At 36.9% G+C, this 17,610-nt stretch overlaps 1 protein-coding gene and 1 non-coding gene across 2 annotated transcripts; one reads left to right on the top strand and one right to left on the bottom strand.

Annotated features, from left to right (window-relative positions):
* Positions 1 to 4,641: 4,641 nt before the first annotated feature.
* LOC143549872 (putative polygalacturonase) lies at positions 4,642 to 8,300 on the top strand. The gene is made up of 5 exons (XM_077040655.1): positions 4,642 to 5,135; positions 6,374 to 6,494; positions 6,997 to 7,245; positions 7,337 to 7,490; positions 7,564 to 8,300. The coding sequence occupies exons 1-5, from the start codon at positions 4,653 to 4,655 to the stop codon at positions 8,087 to 8,089; spliced, it is 1,533 nt and encodes a 510-aa protein (XP_076896770.1). The 5' UTR covers positions 4,642 to 4,652; the 3' UTR covers positions 8,090 to 8,300.
* Positions 8,301 to 9,816: 1,516 nt separating this feature from the next.
* TRNAG-GCC (transfer RNA glycine (anticodon GCC)) lies at positions 9,817 to 9,887 on the bottom strand. Its single transcript has one exon. It is a non-coding gene; the product is annotated as a tRNA-Gly (tRNA).
* Between the last annotated feature and the right edge of the window lie 7,723 nt (positions 9,888 to 17,610).

The raw sequence follows: 17,610 nt of genomic DNA, 5'->3' as shown, positions 1-17,610 counted from the left end.
TATGCTTTACGGGATTGTTAGTTACTGAGATAGCAGCAGTATTATCTATGCAAATAGGAGTATGAGTGAAATTCAGACCGTAATCGCGCAATTGCTGTTGTATCCAAAGAACCTGGGAGCAGCAGTTCGATGCTGCCATGTATTCTGCTTCACAGGTAGAAATGGCGACTGAGGTCTGCTTCTTGCACTGCCATGACACTAATCTGCCTCCAAGAAACTGACATCCACCTGTTGTTGACTTCCGATTCTGATTGCTTTTGACAGAAGACATGATTCTTCTATTTCCATCTCAGTCGACCTCATGTCCATAACATATGTATTCTTTTCCCTTGGAGCCTTCATCACTATCCATGCCTCTGGTATCTTGAAACCAGGATACAGTACGATCGCTTCATTTTTGGTAAAGTGCACAGTGTAATCTTTGTCACAGATCTGAGACACACTCAGCAGATTATGCTTCAGCTCTTCAACGAAATTCACCTTTTCTAACTTCATTTTACCATTAGTCACCGTTCCAATTCCAGTAATTCTTCCACCACTCTCTCCAGCAAAACTTACTCTACCTCCCTAAACAGGTTTCCATTCGTGTAACAAATTCTTGTTACCCGTCATGTGCCGTGAACAGCCGCTATCCACAACCCATAGATTGTTTGCAGCCCTGTTCAACTGTTCCTGCACGATTAAAGCAAAGGATTAAAATTTGGGGACTCAAGACCTATTGGTCTTGGGTCGATTAAATCTGTTAAAAGGCATCCCGTACTTTAGCTGTCCAAAGTTAGTATTAGAATGATTTCTGTAAGTCCTAAAAGGATACCTTCTAGTAGATTGACTATGAGGCCATCCAAACCTTCGTGAATTAAATGAATTATTACTAATGATTTGGTTGTTAACAGGGAAAAACTGAGATCGACTTCTTTGAAAACCTGGATTAGTCCAATATCTGAACTTTGATGAGTTTTCATTTTTACCATTATAGTAATTACTGTTAGTTCTATTCTCAGTTTTCGAAGGCCTCATACCTCTGAATCTCTGATTCAGAGGGCAATCAGCAATCAGGTGTCCTGTTTGATTGCATCTGAAACAGCTCCTGTGTTCAACTTTCGTCTCAACAGTTGTTTTAGATGTTGAGGTTGCATTACTGCCCGTTTGTCTAACATATGGTGGGACATACGGGTTTAGTGGAGAATTCTTTTCAGTTGGTTTATGTTCCTCTCCACGTTTTAGTAACACAGCCTCTTCTTTTGTCTCACTAGACTCAGATGTCTTGTCCGAATTTGATAAGACAGAACTAGGAACAGAAATCTTAACATTCGAAACAGGCTTACTCGTTTCGCTTTAACTAACTTATGGATCTTTAATCGTAACTTTAACAGGAACTGTCTGACCAATTTCAACATCAACAGATTTCTGATTACTAGGATCATAAGTATAGTTATGATTATAAGGTGGTGGAACTTCAGAATATCCAATTCCTCCCCTTTTAACTGGGGAACGTTGATCACTTACGAGGTGATCAAGTATTGCGGAGGAATTTCTAAATTGCTCAAGCTTTCTGTTTAGTTCCACCACTTTCACCTGGTAATCAGCTATCTGTTTATCCCTTTCAGCAATTAGTTTGGTTTTCTCTTCTAACACTTCATAGCTAAGATCAATTACTTGTATTTTTTCAGCTAGACTTGCTTTAAAACTTCTGATATCTTTCTCACTAGCTTTTATTTTTACCGTGTAATTTTTTTCTCTAGTTTTAGTGTAATAATGATCTTCTTTTAATGTTCTAAATTGAGCATCCAAACTAACAAACTGATCAGTTATTGTTTTCAATTGTTTAGACAGATTTTCACATTTCGTACAAGGGAGCTTAGAACTTACCTCAGAGAGCTGATCTGACACCTCTGCCATATAAGCTTGATCTTCTCTTGTCTCTCTGTTTTTTCCTTCAGTTTCGATGTTAACCAAGTTGGCCTGTTCGAACACTTCCTCAACTTGCAGATTCCAATTGTATTCCCCGTTCTGTCTGGATATCATCGCCCTATTCTCGTTACTTCCCCCATTCAGTTGTGTTGGCCTGTTCTGACTACGTTCTACATGTTCATTTGTGCATTCTTTAGCAAAGTGTCCATTCTGTTGACAGTTATAACACCGAACCTTTGACTTATCAAAACCTGGTCTTTCACCAACGAATTTTCTACCAGTCTTCTTCATAAACCTTTTAACTCTTCTTAATATCATTGCCATCTGCCACTGCAGATCCATCTCCTCCAGATCATCAGCATCGATCTGATCATAGTCTTCGTCTAAAGTTGCAGGATCAACGATTTTACCTTTAATGTAATTTTCGTAAGAAGTAATGAAAGATGCATAGAGAGCAAACTGTTGTTCAGCAGATTTAACACTCATGGGCATCTGAGAGTAGTTGTTGTTCGGAACACTTAAAGAAAAACTACCCTTTGTTGTTTGAGGTTTAGAAGTGTTTGTTCCACCAGCTACGAAACACACATCACCATCCATGTTGAGAGTTACATGACCTTCATGAGTTGAGTTAGCACTCGAGTCTCCCTTTGAGTAGTAAGCAGATGATTCTGACTTCGAACTTGAACTTGAATTAACTTTCGCACCATACATTCCCGGATCCTGAACCTGATCAGTTGGTGTCTCTTTTCGAACCATGTTAAGTTCAAAAGTTCATAGTTTGTTGACTGCTGTTTCCAAGTTAATGTTGGCAAACTCTTTATCTTCTCTCATCAAGACAGTGTACATCTCCCATTTCGGTGGGAGAGCATCAAGGAGTTTTTCCACGATCTCTTCTTCTTTATAGTCAATTGAAAAGTTCCTGAGTTCGGTCATCAAGTGGTAATACCTTGTGATGATATCATCAAGTGACTCATTCTTCAAATGCTTGAACACCGAGAATTGGGTTTTGAGTAGCTTAATCTTGGATGCACGTATCCCCACATTACCTACATATCGGTTTTCAAGCGCTTCCCATGGCTCGCTGGCGGTTTTATATTTCCTGAAGGTGTGAAGAATTTCTTGTGGAAGAGCCATTGTTATCGCAGCATGAGCTTTGCTTTCAGCCTCATACATCTTCTTTTCTTCCTCTTCCATCTTATTGTATTTCTTAATTTGTTCACGACCCTCATACAAAGCCGTTGGTGGAATGTATCCATCTTGAATGCACACCCACATCTTAGCATCTTGATATTTAACATACTGCTCAAAACGATCTTTCCAAGCCACAAAATCGGTTCCCTTAAGCATTTTCTGTGCCTTAGTAGCTGAACCTGCTTCCACCTCCATTTTTACCAGTTCCGTAATATTTATGGAAGTCATCTTTTATAGAAGTACGAAACGAAAACACAAAGAAACCCGAAATTTTTTTTTTAATTTTTTTTTGAACAGTACCAGTAGGCGAAGTTAAACTTAACTTCGCTTAAGTCCTAATTTCGCTTGATCTTTCAACTTCGCTTTCTTCTCAACTTCGCCAGATTAGGCGAAGTTGTGGATAACTTCGCTTAAGTTAAGCGAACTTGTGAGGTAGGCGAAGTTGTTAATAACTTCGCTTAACCTTATATATTCGCCTAAACCCTACAAACAGTGACGGCAACTTCGCCTGATGAACACAAGTTTTTTGCAGGTTTGATTTTGACGTTTTGCGAGGTATGCGAAGGTGTAATGGGTTGTTTTTGATGGTGGGAGGTGAGTAGGACACAAAAACTCGGTATATTAACGTAAACTCGTCCCGCGAATAGTCGAACGGAATGATTTCTACACCCGTGTGATAATCCCGAACCACACAATCACGAGCAAACGCTCTGATACCAATTGTAGGTTCCCAGCCGGATCTACAAGGAATATCTCGTTCTACGTAGGTGCGGAATCCCTACGTAAGACGATACGAGCGTAGAATCGATATACGTTAAACACAAGCAAACACACGTTACAATAAACAAAGAACACGTTGTATTGCAACTAATAACACGTGATATATCAATCACCGATTACACGAACTGAACAACTACCTCAAACAAGCCGTAACCTAAACCTATATAACATTCGACAACTTCGCCTAACATGTTTAGGCGAAGTTGTCACTAACTTCGCTTGTTCCACAAGTTCGTCTATATCAAGCGAACTTGTGAGACAACTTCGCTTAATCATAAATACAAAACATACAAACTCGATTACAGACACTAGATACTGAACTACTGACATCATGTACCAACAAAGTTACAAATAAAACAATAAATATGCTTTTACTGAAAATATTTAATAGTTTACGAATTTGCAATTTTTAAAGTTTTAGATTATGTTTCTAAACAATGTATTATGACTTTTTTTTTTCTGTAACTTTATATTTTTAAGTACTTTATTTACATATAAGTTTGAATTGCAAGTATATTAAACAATCCTTCCAATACACATATTGTCATCTTAAATAATACGTGTTTAGTTGTCGATTTCTATATTTCTACCCGTGTCGTACACGGGTAAATAAAATCATCATGGATTGGTTTGTTTTGTTTCTGATGCAGATCTTCCCTTCCCACGCACTCCATTCTTAATCAAAATCCATCAACCACTCCTACTGAACTTGACCTAATTGACATTCCAACCAATTCCAATTTTTAATTCCACCAAATGCCCAGCCATTCATGTATTACCCCCGGAACCCCCATCACCTCTTACCTCTGATCCACTTCACCTACACTATCATGGTCGAAACCCTAACCCCCTCACCCTCACTCTGGACCACCCTCCGCCGTTCCATCTTCTCCTCCTACAAAACCCTCTTCGCACTCCTCTGGATCGCCGCCTTCGCCTCTCTCTTCATCTGGCAACGCAGTTTCCTCGATGCCTTTCTCATCTTCCGCCGCCCGGTTCTCGCCTCTCATCCTCCGCCGCCGCCACGGTTCCGGCCGGTGGTCTTTAATTTAACCGACTTTGGTGCCGTTGGAGATGGTGTGACGGTGAATACGTTGGCTTTTGAGAAGGCTGTGTTTGCGATTTCGAAGCTTGGGAAGAGTGGTGGCGGCCAGCTTAATGTTCCGCCTGGGAAGTGGCTTACGGCGCCCTTTAATTTGACCAGTCATATGACCTTGTTTCTGGCTCAGGATGCTCTTATTCTCGGTATTGATGTGAGTGTTGTTTTATACATTTGGGCACTTATTAATTGATTGTAGCTGTTATTAAATGAGCATTAATAGGAATAAGCTAAAAGGTATATGCTTTAATTGGTAAAATCTTATGATGTTTGTTCACATTATACACAGATATGCATAAGTTGTATATATAGAGGCTAATTGAAGGGTAGGTTATCAGTTTACGCTCGTTCTGCTGAAGCTCCGTACTTTTAGTTGGAATAATTATTCATGATTTGTGAAATTGAAATCTTAGTTAATATACTCTGAACAAAAAAACATTATTTCTCTGCACTTGAGGATCTTGATGCTTGAAGTCGTGGATAAAAAGATTTTATTTGTGCAGGGATTCTTGAAATAGGTATATTTGTCTGCTGTCAACTTGATCTTAAGTTTCTTTCAAGCAAGAAAAGCCCTTGATTTGTGACTACTGTTACAGATGGATTCATGTAAAATTTGACATTGTGATTAGTTCCACTAGTTGTCCCTAAACTAGTTCATTGTTTTGCATTTTAAGCTTATATCTTTTGATCATGCAAAACACAAAACGATATATGTATGCACATTGCAGATATTAGAGATTCCTAGTCATATCCAAGATTAATTGTATGCATTTCCTAGTCAAAAGTCATAGTCAAGTCTTAGTCAAATTGTTGTTATAAGTGTACGTTATAGGCTATGTTATGTTACTTTTTGTATATATTCGGTATGAGTTGTGAATAGAAAACTATGTTGAATCATTTATAGCAGATACCATTGGGCTTCAAATCTTTGAGAATTCATCATTGCTCTGCACTTAAGGATCTTGATGCTTGAAGTCATGGATAAAAAGATTTTATTTGTGCGGGGATTCTTGAAAGTTGAAATGGCTATATATGCTAACTTTTTCTTAAGTTTCTTTCAGACAACACAAGCTCTTGATTTGGGACTATTGATACAAAGGCATTAATGTAAATTGTGACATTGTGAATAGTTCCTCTAGTTGCTCCTAAACTAGTTTAGTGTTTTGCATTTTAAGCTTATGTTGTGTAAACGATAAATGTATGAACAATGCAGATGCCATTGGGTTTGAATGTTTCATGATTTCTATTTTACTTTTTAGCTTACATCAACTATTTTGGGTCAAAAGGGTTGTAATAGTTTGAGTGATAGTTATACATAGTTCTTTTGTCTGTTAAGGTGTCAAAAGCCGTTGCTTATGCACGTGGCTCATGTATCCTCACTTTGTTTAACAGGATGAAAAGTATTGGCCTCTAATGCCTCCTTTGCCTTCTTATGGTTATGGTAGAGAGCATCCTGGACCCCGATACGGGAGTTTAATTCATGGTCAAAACCTCAGAGACGTTGTCATCACAGGTCAATACATCTGATATGCTCTTATTCGTACGTCTTTCTATTGATATAAGGCCTATAAAGTGTAAACGAGCCGAACGTTCTGTGAACTGTTCGTGAACTGTTCGGCGAGAAGGTCGTTTATTTAATAAGCTAACGAACATGATCACATGTTTTGTTAGTTTATTTATGTTCGTGAAAGTTCGTTTGTGTTCGCTTATTTTTGTTTGTGTTCATTTACGTTTGTTCATATATGTTCGCTTATCTTTGTTCAGTTATGTCCGTGAACTGTCGTTTAGACTTTAGATTTTAAACAAACGAACATAAATGAACATGAACATGTTCATTTTTTAAACGAACGAACACAAATACTTGTTTGAAGTGTTCATGTTTGTGTTCATTCAGTTTGTTTACTGGCCTAGATACATAAGTTCTAGATATAATCATGAGTAACCAGAACCCTTTTGTGTAATTTACCTATGTTTTATACTTAAATTGATTATATCTTTGTTAATCATGACAACAGGGAATAACGGTACCATCGATGGACAGGGTCAAAGATGGTGGAAAAGGTATCGCCAAAAGCTTCTCAACCATACGCGGGGCCCGCTTGTGCAGATAATGTATTCAAGTGACATTCTAATATCTAACATCACTTTTAGAAATCCACCTTTTTGGACACTTCATCCTTATGATTGCAAGAATGTAACCATAAAAAATATGACAATCTTGGCTCCCCTTTTCGAGGCTCCAAATACAGATGGTATAGATCCTGGTAAGCGTGTATAATGTATTTCCTTTCTGTTAAAAGTTATTATCTTTTCAAGAGTTTTGCACATATTAAATCGTGGCTCTTGTTTAAATAGATTCATGCGAAGATATGATAATAGAGGACAGCTACATAAGTGTCGGTGATGACGCCATTGCAATAAAAAGTGGTTGGGATCAATACGGTACCGCGTATGGTCGACCTTCTAAAAATATTCTCATCCGAAATCTTATGGTTCGTTCTATGGTTAGGTGAGTTTTTTTTATGCAATTTGTTTAATCTTTTAGAGTCTAAACACGTGCCATAACATTTACATGCATACAGTGCTGGAATATCAATCGGTAGTGAAATGTCGGGTGGGGTATCAAACGTGACAGTTGAAAACGTTCTAGTGTGGAACTCGAGACGTGCTGTCAGAATAAAGACAGCTGCAGGCCGTGGGGCCTACATCCGAGACATTAAGTACAAAAACATTACGTTTGAAAACGTGAGGGTGGGAATAATAATCAAAACCGATTACAACGAGCACCCGGATGATGGTTTTGACCCGAAAGCTTTTCCAGTGATCCGGGACATAAGTTACATCTCTATTCATGGTGAAGGCGTGCGTGTGCCCGTTAGAATACACGGTAGTGCGGATATTCCCGTGAAGAATGTGACATTTAGGGATATGTCGGTTGGGACTACATACAAGAAAAAACACATATTCCAGTGTGCATATGTTTCAGGAAGGGTGATAGGGAGTATATTCCCGAAACCATGTGAGAATCTTGATCTTTATGATGAACAAGGAAATCTTGTGAAAAAATCTGTTTCTGAAAATGCTTCAGACATAGATTATGATATATGATGGCGGGCTTGTGTTCTTTTATACGTTCGGCTTCGTGGAGCCGTGGAGGTATCGTTTGATAACCGGGGCCTTTTTGGTTTAATTTTTACTGTAGGGATGTTGGTATAGAGGGTTTGGTGATTTAATGTTGTTCTTTCCTTTGCCTTTGTTTGTAATACATGTTTATATAAACGAATGTTATTCAAAAAACCAAAAATAGGCCTTTTTTAAAATAATATAGGGAATTTAATATTGTTCTTGCACTTGTATGTGTATTCATTAGGCTTCAGTATATTAAAGGAAGAAGTTATAAAAACTTGGATAGACAAGTAGAGATTATTTGCTTAACGTTTCTACAATTAAGCGTGCCATTTATTTTATACATTATTAATGACTAGCGGGAACTCGCGCGATGCGGCGGGGGCAAGAGTTTACAACACGGTATTCATTTTCTAATTAGCTAATCGATCTTGCATGATATATTGTATGGTAAAAGAAAGACAACATGAAAAAGAAAAGATTAATGTCCAATACTTCTAATAGAACTTAATACAATAGGTAAGAGATTTCAAGTACACAATCTTTAATGAGATCTTAATTTCTCAAGTTAAAAAGTTTACATCAAAAGCATTGTTTACTCACTTTGAAGTTCATATTATCATGTAATTAAATATGGCAATTTTAACCATTTTATAAGTTCAAACTAAACATCTTTATGCAACTGTTTAATAGATATGTACTCCAAGAACGGTCTTTTAACCTCTGCAAGAAAACTTTTTGAGCAAGATTGCCGGTCGAAAAATGCAATTTCATATGGGTGATATCCGGGTGCGGGTTACACGGGGCCGATCAAGAGGCGATTAATTTGTATGATAAAATGGTTAAATCCGGGATCAAACCGGATGCAGTCAGTGTGCTTGGAGTTCTTTCCGCCTGTAGCAAATCAGGTCTGGTTGAAAAGGGTCTTGATGTTTATAACAAGGCGGTGAGTGTATACGGGGTTGAAATGTGTTCTTGACTTTGTTAGTGTGATGCAAACTATGAGACTAGAGTTTTGGGTTATAAATCACTTATTGAGATTGAGCCTGAAAATGCATCTAATTATGTGTCACTTTTTTCTAATGTTTATGCAAGAGTGATGGAAGAAAGTAAGAAAGAAAGAAAGTTGAGGAAGGTGGCTGGCCTGAGTGCAGTTGGATTATAGTTTTTTAGTTGCTGTTAAAGCTCATCCTGCATGTGGCAAGATCTATGACATGTTGAATGACTTGCTTCTAGTAATGAATAGACCTTGATGCTAAGGATGGATGTGCAAAATTAGTAATATTAGAATTTTGTGAATGGTCAACTGGCCATTATGTTTCATCGAAGTGTATATTTCTTCATTTTTAATTATCATAAAACAAACAACATTTTGTTTTTAAGATAAAAGGATCCAATTACAATAGAGAGGCAGGGGAGCGGGCAACAAGCGAAAGTTATCGTTCTTCGACGTCATTGAAAATAAACAATAATGTATATTTTTTATTGGTTTTAACTTGTTTTATTTGTTATAGAGATGTACCCATCTGCATTATCTAAGACCAAAATGCTCTTTATTTAACAGAAAAGTTTAACGGTGTTAGTTTTCTAGATTTTAATCTGGACAAAAAAGGAAACAAAAAAGAATCTGCTCAGAATTGCCTTAACTCATCAATTGAAGATGTTGAGCGATGGACCCAACCATCGCAAGATTTAATCATCACAGCATATGCACCAGCCGGGAATCGAACCCGGGTCTGTACCGTGGCAGGGTACTATTCTACCACTAGACCACTGGTGCTGGATATTCATTTTTGGAAGTTAAATATTCTCTTGCTGTGCATTTTTCAGAAAATGCTTAGGATTTTTTTCTGGATAAAACATATGATGGTGTATAGTTCCTAATAATATAATGATGATAACTTATAGTTGTAATGGTTATATAAATATGTAGTGTATCCAATACGCTAGGATATGATTTATGATTTAGTGTTCTACAATAGGTTTATGATTTAAACATACATGATGCCCATCATGTTATCAATAAACATTATGGAGATTTTTCCTTGCCAAGATAAGCTTAGCAAGTGTGAAACGACTAGCATAACTCTTCGGAAACAAGTCACTAAGGCTTTCTCACATTTCTTTAACATGTATCAAATAATCGTATTAGGTATCATTTAATCCCGTACCCATCTTACATCTGTGAAAAGTTTTAAATTATAATCACATACCTGGTCTATACCCGTTGGGTTTCGGGTATACCCGTCAGGCCGGACTTTTTTGCCATCTATGACTTTAATCAAATTGAACAATATATTTTTTCCTTGTTAGCCATAACCATAACAAACAAACTATCAGGAATGTTTGGATTTTTATAAATCTTCATTAGTAATTATTTAATATTTTCTTTAATCAAAATCGTGTAATACACGAGTTTTTGATCTATTTGTTTATAAAAAAAAGCTAAGACCATACGGTAAATGACAGTTATAGTGAAAGTGACACGTGGCAAGACGACCCAATAAAAACCAAGGACTATTCATTCAAGTTTTCAAATTATAGGGTATACACTTGTTTTTATGGGCATGAGTATGAAGAAGTATGATCATATGTTATGAATGCCAGTTAGCCAATGATCTGCTGGGCAAGTGTCACCTGCTATTTATCCTCATAAAATTGTTGCGAAATCAACTTTCACAAAGAGATGAATAAGCGGATTTTATAAGTAAATTTAAGGGAGTTTGTGTTTGTTGTAAAAATAACATCTCGTTAACCCTAGATGCTCTGAATAATATCGACACAACTACAGACATTACTTGCAAATCATACCATGCCCGAAAAGAAGGTTGCAATTTTGCCCTAGCAATATACAGACAAGACGTTGCTTGTGTTTTTAACAAGGCTCTATGCTATGGGCGTCATGAGGAGGGCGCGGAACACCGCCGCGGGGCGCTGTCGGTGGGGGCGCGGAGGGGAGAGGCGCGGTTGGGACGACCGGCGCGAAGGAATGGTGGTGGGCCCGCTCTTTCTTCATCCCTCACACACACATATATATATATATATATTGGGGCGTCCAAGAGGCATTAAACCATAGCGGGGCGGGCTTCGAAGCCCAGTTTTCTACGAGGGGATGACGTGACACTGTGGAGGGACTTCGAAGACCCCCACATAGCAGATAGCCTAAGTAGAGTAGAAATATCAAATAAAAATATCAACGAAGTCTTCCAAATGACACCTATCCTGGTCCTAGATAGTAGATACATAAAAAATAGACCATAAACAAATTATCATATTCTTTATCACCTATTACTTGTTTATTGGATTACATCGAAACAGAAGGCAAGCGGGCAACAAGCTGCGCCGCTACCCCTTTTTTTTATCACCTTAAAAAACAAATTATAATATTTGACTTTCTGGCACCCTATCCACACCAACTCCTTTTGTGTTCCTTATTAAAATCAAACATTTAAATAATTCATTTGGTAACGACAGGTCTAGTGCTGTGACTTAAAATGTGTATTAGCTTTTCCGAAATATGCGGTGAAATAATTAAAAGAAAAATATTACCTTTTTCTTTTTTAATCGAATTAATTCTTGTAAAGGTATGGACCATATAAGTCCACCTCGTCATTATATGTAGGTTTGGTCTTTTCCTTTGTCGAGGAGTGGAACCGTAAACTACCGCCGAGGTTTGCACAAGGACATTAAATGATACAAAATATTATTGAAAATGAACGTGTTCCACAGGAATGTATGGTACAGGTATTAAAAATAAACTATTTTTATTGATTCTACAACTACATATATCTTTCAATTATTAATTGTTAATAAATAAATAAATAACTACCAAATGTAAAGAAAAAAAAGGCTGGATTCCTGTTTAATCTAGTAGTCGTTGGTTTTTGGTCGGAGCCGCTTAGGGATGAGAATGGGTTAGGTTTGGATCGGCTTTAGGTATTCTCAAACCCATACCCAATTATTAAAGTCTGTCGGGTATTTATCGGGTAATTATCCGTCGGGTTTCGGGTTTAAAATATCTATTAAATGCTTGGGATTGAGTTTGAAAAATGCTTATTGGTGTTTTCAAAAAGCCAATAAGTTAAAATGTGTTTGGCAATTACAAAAATTTTTTTTTTAACTTTTTGAAAGGGTTAAAAAGCAGTTTTCTACAAAGTTGTTTTTTGAAAAAGCCAATAAACATTTTTTAAACTCAATCCCAAACATGCTCTAACACAAGTGATAAAAAAGTAAAAACAAACTGTTCAGTTTTATTCAGAATATGGATCCAGAACTTATGGAATATCTTTTAGTTTTAGAAATAAATTAACCAACATGTAGCGATCCAATTGGTGTATTACATGCCGATTGTTTTGAGAACAATGTGCAGATGTCAATTGTATGGAATACGGGAAATTGATCAATAGAGGAAAGTTGAATAATTATAAATTAGAAATTTATGGAGATAAATTAGAAAAAGAAAAACATAAAATTGATATTTTAAGATAAATATATATATATAGGTTATGTCGGGTACATCAAGTATATAATCGGGTAAATGGGTCAATGTTATCGGGTAATCGACTACATTACAAATCCCAAACCCACAGAAAATTTCAAAAGTAATCCCAAACCCGTCTCAAACTCAATGGGCCGGGTATTACCCGTCCCAATTGTGTCGGTTTCGGGTTTTCCTATCGGGTTTGGGTTTCACTGCCATCCCTAGAGCCGCTTGTTTCATCTAGTAGACGTCTGATTTTCAAAATTTTGTTCGGAGTGGCCTGTGTTTTTTTTTAATCGGAATAAGAAGTAAACTAATATCTTGAAGGTTCGCTAGGAACATTGTTGTCAACTGACCTGAAACAAGGCGGGCCGCCAAGAACATTGACGGTAGATATCCAAATATAAACATAGCACAATAGTTTTGACATTTGTAACTTGTATTATCACATAACTAAGCATGTGATTCATTGTCTCAAATGAGACCCAACACCATTTCCAATTATAAGACAACTCATTCGCATAATCGCATACTCGTGAATCTTTGGTGTAATGAAATTTAAATCCTCAAATACCAGCCTTAGGAGACTAGACAGAGTTCTACAATTCACCAAATATTAAGCCACTTATAGCATATATGCATAATGTCCCACCCATGTTATGTTTACTCGCGACATGCATCCATAATATTATACTTATTTTAAAAATGTATTACTTTCGTGTAATTTATCTCCCATCTTGACATCACAACATACCATTATAATTCCTTATTATCCTATGTGACTTTAAACACATTTTCTCATTGCACTTGAAGGATTCTTTTAGCGTTTGAGTTCTTTGTTATTGTCGCTAACATCCTATATTATATCATTTACTTATCATAATTGAGATATCATCATCATTTAAAACGATCAAATAAATTTATGGAGTTACATCCTCATCTCAACATAATCTTAGTCATACGTTTATCATCAGTCATGCACATACCATGTAGCAATATATCTCTTTTTAGTTTACACATATGTTAACCATTTACAGACCCATTATATATCAATATATTTAGCGCACGCCCTAAGATGATGTCATTCATCTGTATGCCTATTATAGCATCTATAAGATCGTTTACCAACCCTTGTACGCAAGGCCGACCCTTAGGTAGGGTAAGCCAGCGGCCGTCTGAGACACGTAAATTTTGGGGGCCAAAATTTTTTTATATCTATATATATATATAGTTTTATATTTTTTTATATATAAAATAGGTATGGATTTTAAATCTTAATCTTATAATTTATTAGACCCAAAACCTTGTTTAATCCATAATCCATTTAATTTATTGGACCTTAACTAAAAAAAAATAATGGTAATCTTCGTTTGAAAATATTAGCTTATACATTTCGTTACTTGTTAGGGCCTATAGGCATTTTTATTTCGGCTCGGCCGCTGTATTTAAATCCTTAAAGACGACCCTGCTTATACGACCGTATGCGTAGATCAAATTACAAGCTACAACTTATTCAATTCTGTTGGGCTATATTTATGGTTTATGCTTTATTTTTGGGCTTAGTTGGGCTATATTATGTAAACCGAAACCTCTTGATTTCGGTGGGCTTTAGTTTGTTTTGGGCCTAGGTTGGTGGTCTATATATATGATGTATGTAACTCATTGTAGGGTTGTTGGTTCTAAGTTGTTTGTCTTTTGCAGCTCAACCGTGTAAGTGATTAAGAGCTTAAGCACCCGACGTTTTTGAAGTCTCTTTATTGTGTTCTTCTATTTGGTTTTACGTGAGATATTGTGCTTTGTATAGAATCGGCTTGAGATTAGTTTCCGCCTAATCTTCAAGTATACTGATATCACGTTGAAAGATCCGTTGTGGGACTTACAATTGGTATTAGAGCCTATAGACCTATTCTAGGCTCGGTTAAAGGTGATATCAAGGATTCCACCGATGACTTTCGGGTGTGTTCGTGGTTGAAGATTTCTGGATCTTGAAGAATTGTTCTTCGTGTTCTTCGGGTTCTTAAGATTTTTGTGGAAAAGATTTGAGTTAATCTTTGAATTAAATTCAAATCCCTTCATTCTCGGGATTTGATTATATCTTTAAGATTACCAAATCAAGAACCTTCTTTATTCTCGGGATTTGACTAAATTTTCAAGACTTCCATATCAAGATTCTTGATAGTTTTCGGCCAAGATTTGAAGGTTTTCGGGAAAGGATTTGGGCTAATCTTTGAGTTTAATTTATTCTCGGGATTTGACCATATCTTCAAAGATCACCATATCTTGAGCTCTTAATAGCTCTCGGTGGCTTTATTGTGTTCTCGGGAAGATCTTTGAGTTCTTGGGTAGATTTGATAGTTCTCGGTCAATAATCAAAGTTCTCGGCCACTGTTCAAGGTTCTCGGTCAAGTTTCAAGTGTTCTCGGTTACTGCTCAAGTGTTCTTGGCTACTGTTTCAAGTGGGCTTCTGACTCATTGGGCCAGTCATCCGAGGTATGTTCATGGCCTTCACTTCAACCAAATCCTCTGATGTAAGTCCTGTATTATGCTCCCAATCATGTATTGATAAAGTAGGACTGTATAAAATTCACAATAGTAATACGATTAGAGAAATGAAGGGAATTAAATATGAAAATGCTACCCTTAAGAAACTGGAAAATGCATTGAAAGAGTAAATAGAGGCACAACAGAAAGACTTTTCAAAACTCCAATCTGATTTCAGCATAAAATGCTGTCACCACCTTGATGCTAAAAAGAAAATTTCTGAACTAACCGCCGAGTTAGATGCATCCAAGTTAGAGATAGCTAAAATAAATTTGAAAATGCTGAATTCAACTTTAAGAAGTTTGATGTCTCTAGCGCTGTCGTAGAGTCAATGATAGAAAAATAGTTAAAATGGAAAGAGAATAAGGGTGTGGGTCTTGGGTACAACATGGTTCCCCCTCCATATCATGATAATTGCACTGGTCTTCCTCTTACCAAAGAAGAGGAAGAAAATGAAAAATGCATGCAGTATGGTAAGGTGACTTCAACTGGAAAGGGTGCTGTTGGTTCAATCAAAGCTATTGAATCAACATATGGGGTAAACGATACTAATGTGTTTACTTCACATGCAGATGAAGTGATAATTGAGGATTGGACTGATGAGGATGATGACTCACCTTTTAATTCCCATGTTTCTTCGAATTTGCCTGTTTTGAATACTGTTGCTACAAATATTTGTGTGGGCTCTGTTTTAAAAAACAAATCGTGTGGTTGATTTTTCAAAAACTTCTAAAAGCAATGATCTGCTTTCTAATAAACTTGATAAAAGTAAGAATTTTGCATAAATATTCATCACCCAAGTTTGTTAAAGAATGAAGTTCATGTACTTGTAATTTGAAAAACCCAATGCTAAGTCCACAGCGGGACAAACAAGCTCACACAACATAGCAAGACCGGGAATCGGCTATAACGATTTTTTCGTTAAAAGGCAAACCTGTTTTAATTGTGGCATTCCCGGTCACATTGCTAGAAATTTTTCACGTCTCCCGTATGTCCCATATTACAGTCGTCATCAGAGGATTATGCCTCAAAATACCTACAAAAATTTTAACTCTAATAAGACGAGGTATTATAAGGCAAAGCCCTTTGCCGGTGATTGGAGGAGAAACAAGGCTGACAGGTCAAGTTCCCATCAGACCAAGCCTATTACGGTTCAAAAGCGGAACAGAAACTCTGTTTCGGCTCCGAGACCAAAGTGGGCCTTAGAATCAAAATCAGTTAGAAAGTCAAAGTCAAAAGTGCATTCAGTCCGCAAACCAGAGACAAAGCCAACTATCTGTACAAACAATAAAGTTTTAAAACCCAAATACAGATGATTGCCTAAATCTTCGGTGAACAAGTCATCAAAGCCTTCTTGTTCGATTTTTGATAATCGGGAAAACATGTCATGGCAACCCGTGACACGTTTGAACAAGTCAGGCCTACCCAGAACGACTATGGACTGGGTACCTAAAACTAACTAATCTCGCACATCGTGCAGGAACAACTATGTAGGAATATCATCAGACCGTGGTATGTTGATAGTGGCTGTTCCAGGCACATGACAGGAGACATCTCTCAACTGAGCGACATTCAGATCTTTAATGGGGGGGTATGTTTCCTTTGCGGGAGGAGGGAAGGGTAAGATTACTCAGAAGGGTACTGTGAGTAATGGTGTTCCTGGGGGATCGACTCATTTCATGGCAATGCAAGAAACAACAAACGGTTTCCACATCCACTCTGAGGTTGAATATGTTGCTGCTTTTTCCTGTTGTTCTCAAGTCATATGGATGCAACATCAACAGCTGGACTACGGTTTGGAATTTCTTAATGCTCCTATTTTCTGTGATAATGATGCTGCCATTGCCATTGTTAAAAAAACCGGTTCAACATTCTAAAACCAAGCACATCAATATCAAAATTCATTTTATTGTGACTGTTACGACCGAAAATTGATTCGTCTTGAATAAGTCCACACTGATAATAATGTGGCGGACCTATTTACGAAACCGGTTGAAACAGCCAGATTCAATGTGCTTGTTGGGTTTCTTAAGATGTTACGTTTTAAAAACTGAGTATTTTTGAGGTTTAAATTGTGTACATAATTTTTTTTTCTTTTTGTTGTCATAATTTATGTACAAATTTAGGGGGGGAAAAAGAAAAACACAAAAAGAGTGTGTGTGTGTGTGCTTATAAAAAAACATGTTTTGTTTTGTTGCTTAAAATCATGTCGGTTACTTAAGTTCAACGGACATATTTCATATATTTAGTCCCTTCATCAATTTTTGACTCACAGGATAGCCATTAACCTTAGGACTGAAAGTGACTGGGGCGACTGAACATACATAAAAAATTATTTTTGTTTAACTATCGGTTTAAGTTCTTTCACTGAAAATTATGTCGGCCGTCTAAGTTTGAGGGACATATTTTATTATGTGTTTGGTCCTATCGTCTACCTGTAGACACATAGGATAGCCGTTCACCTGAAAACTGAAAGTAACTG

Source organism: Bidens hawaiensis, unplaced genomic scaffold (assembly GCF_021521415.1).
Source record: "Bidens hawaiensis isolate Kalapana, Puna unplaced genomic scaffold, B.hawaiensis_p1.1 tig00015852_1, whole genome shotgun sequence".
In the NCBI taxonomy this organism is placed as follows: Eukaryota; Viridiplantae; Streptophyta; class Magnoliopsida; order Asterales; family Asteraceae; genus Bidens; species Bidens hawaiensis.
Note: the sequence above shows the minus strand (reverse complement) of the source record. Positions and strands in the feature narration are given on the sequence as shown.

Coding starts and splice junctions, on each gene's coding strand:
- LOC143549872 (XM_077040655.1), top strand. CDS start 4,653: ATGTATTACCCCCGGAACCCCCATCACCTCTTACCTCTGATCCACTTC. Junction 6,495..6,996: donor CAGAGACGTTGTCATCACAG/GTCAATACATCT, acceptor TCATGACAACAG/GGAATAACGGTACCATCGAT. Junction 7,246..7,336: donor TACAGATGGTATAGATCCTG/GTAAGCGTGTAT, acceptor TTGTTTAAATAG/ATTCATGCGAAGATATGATA.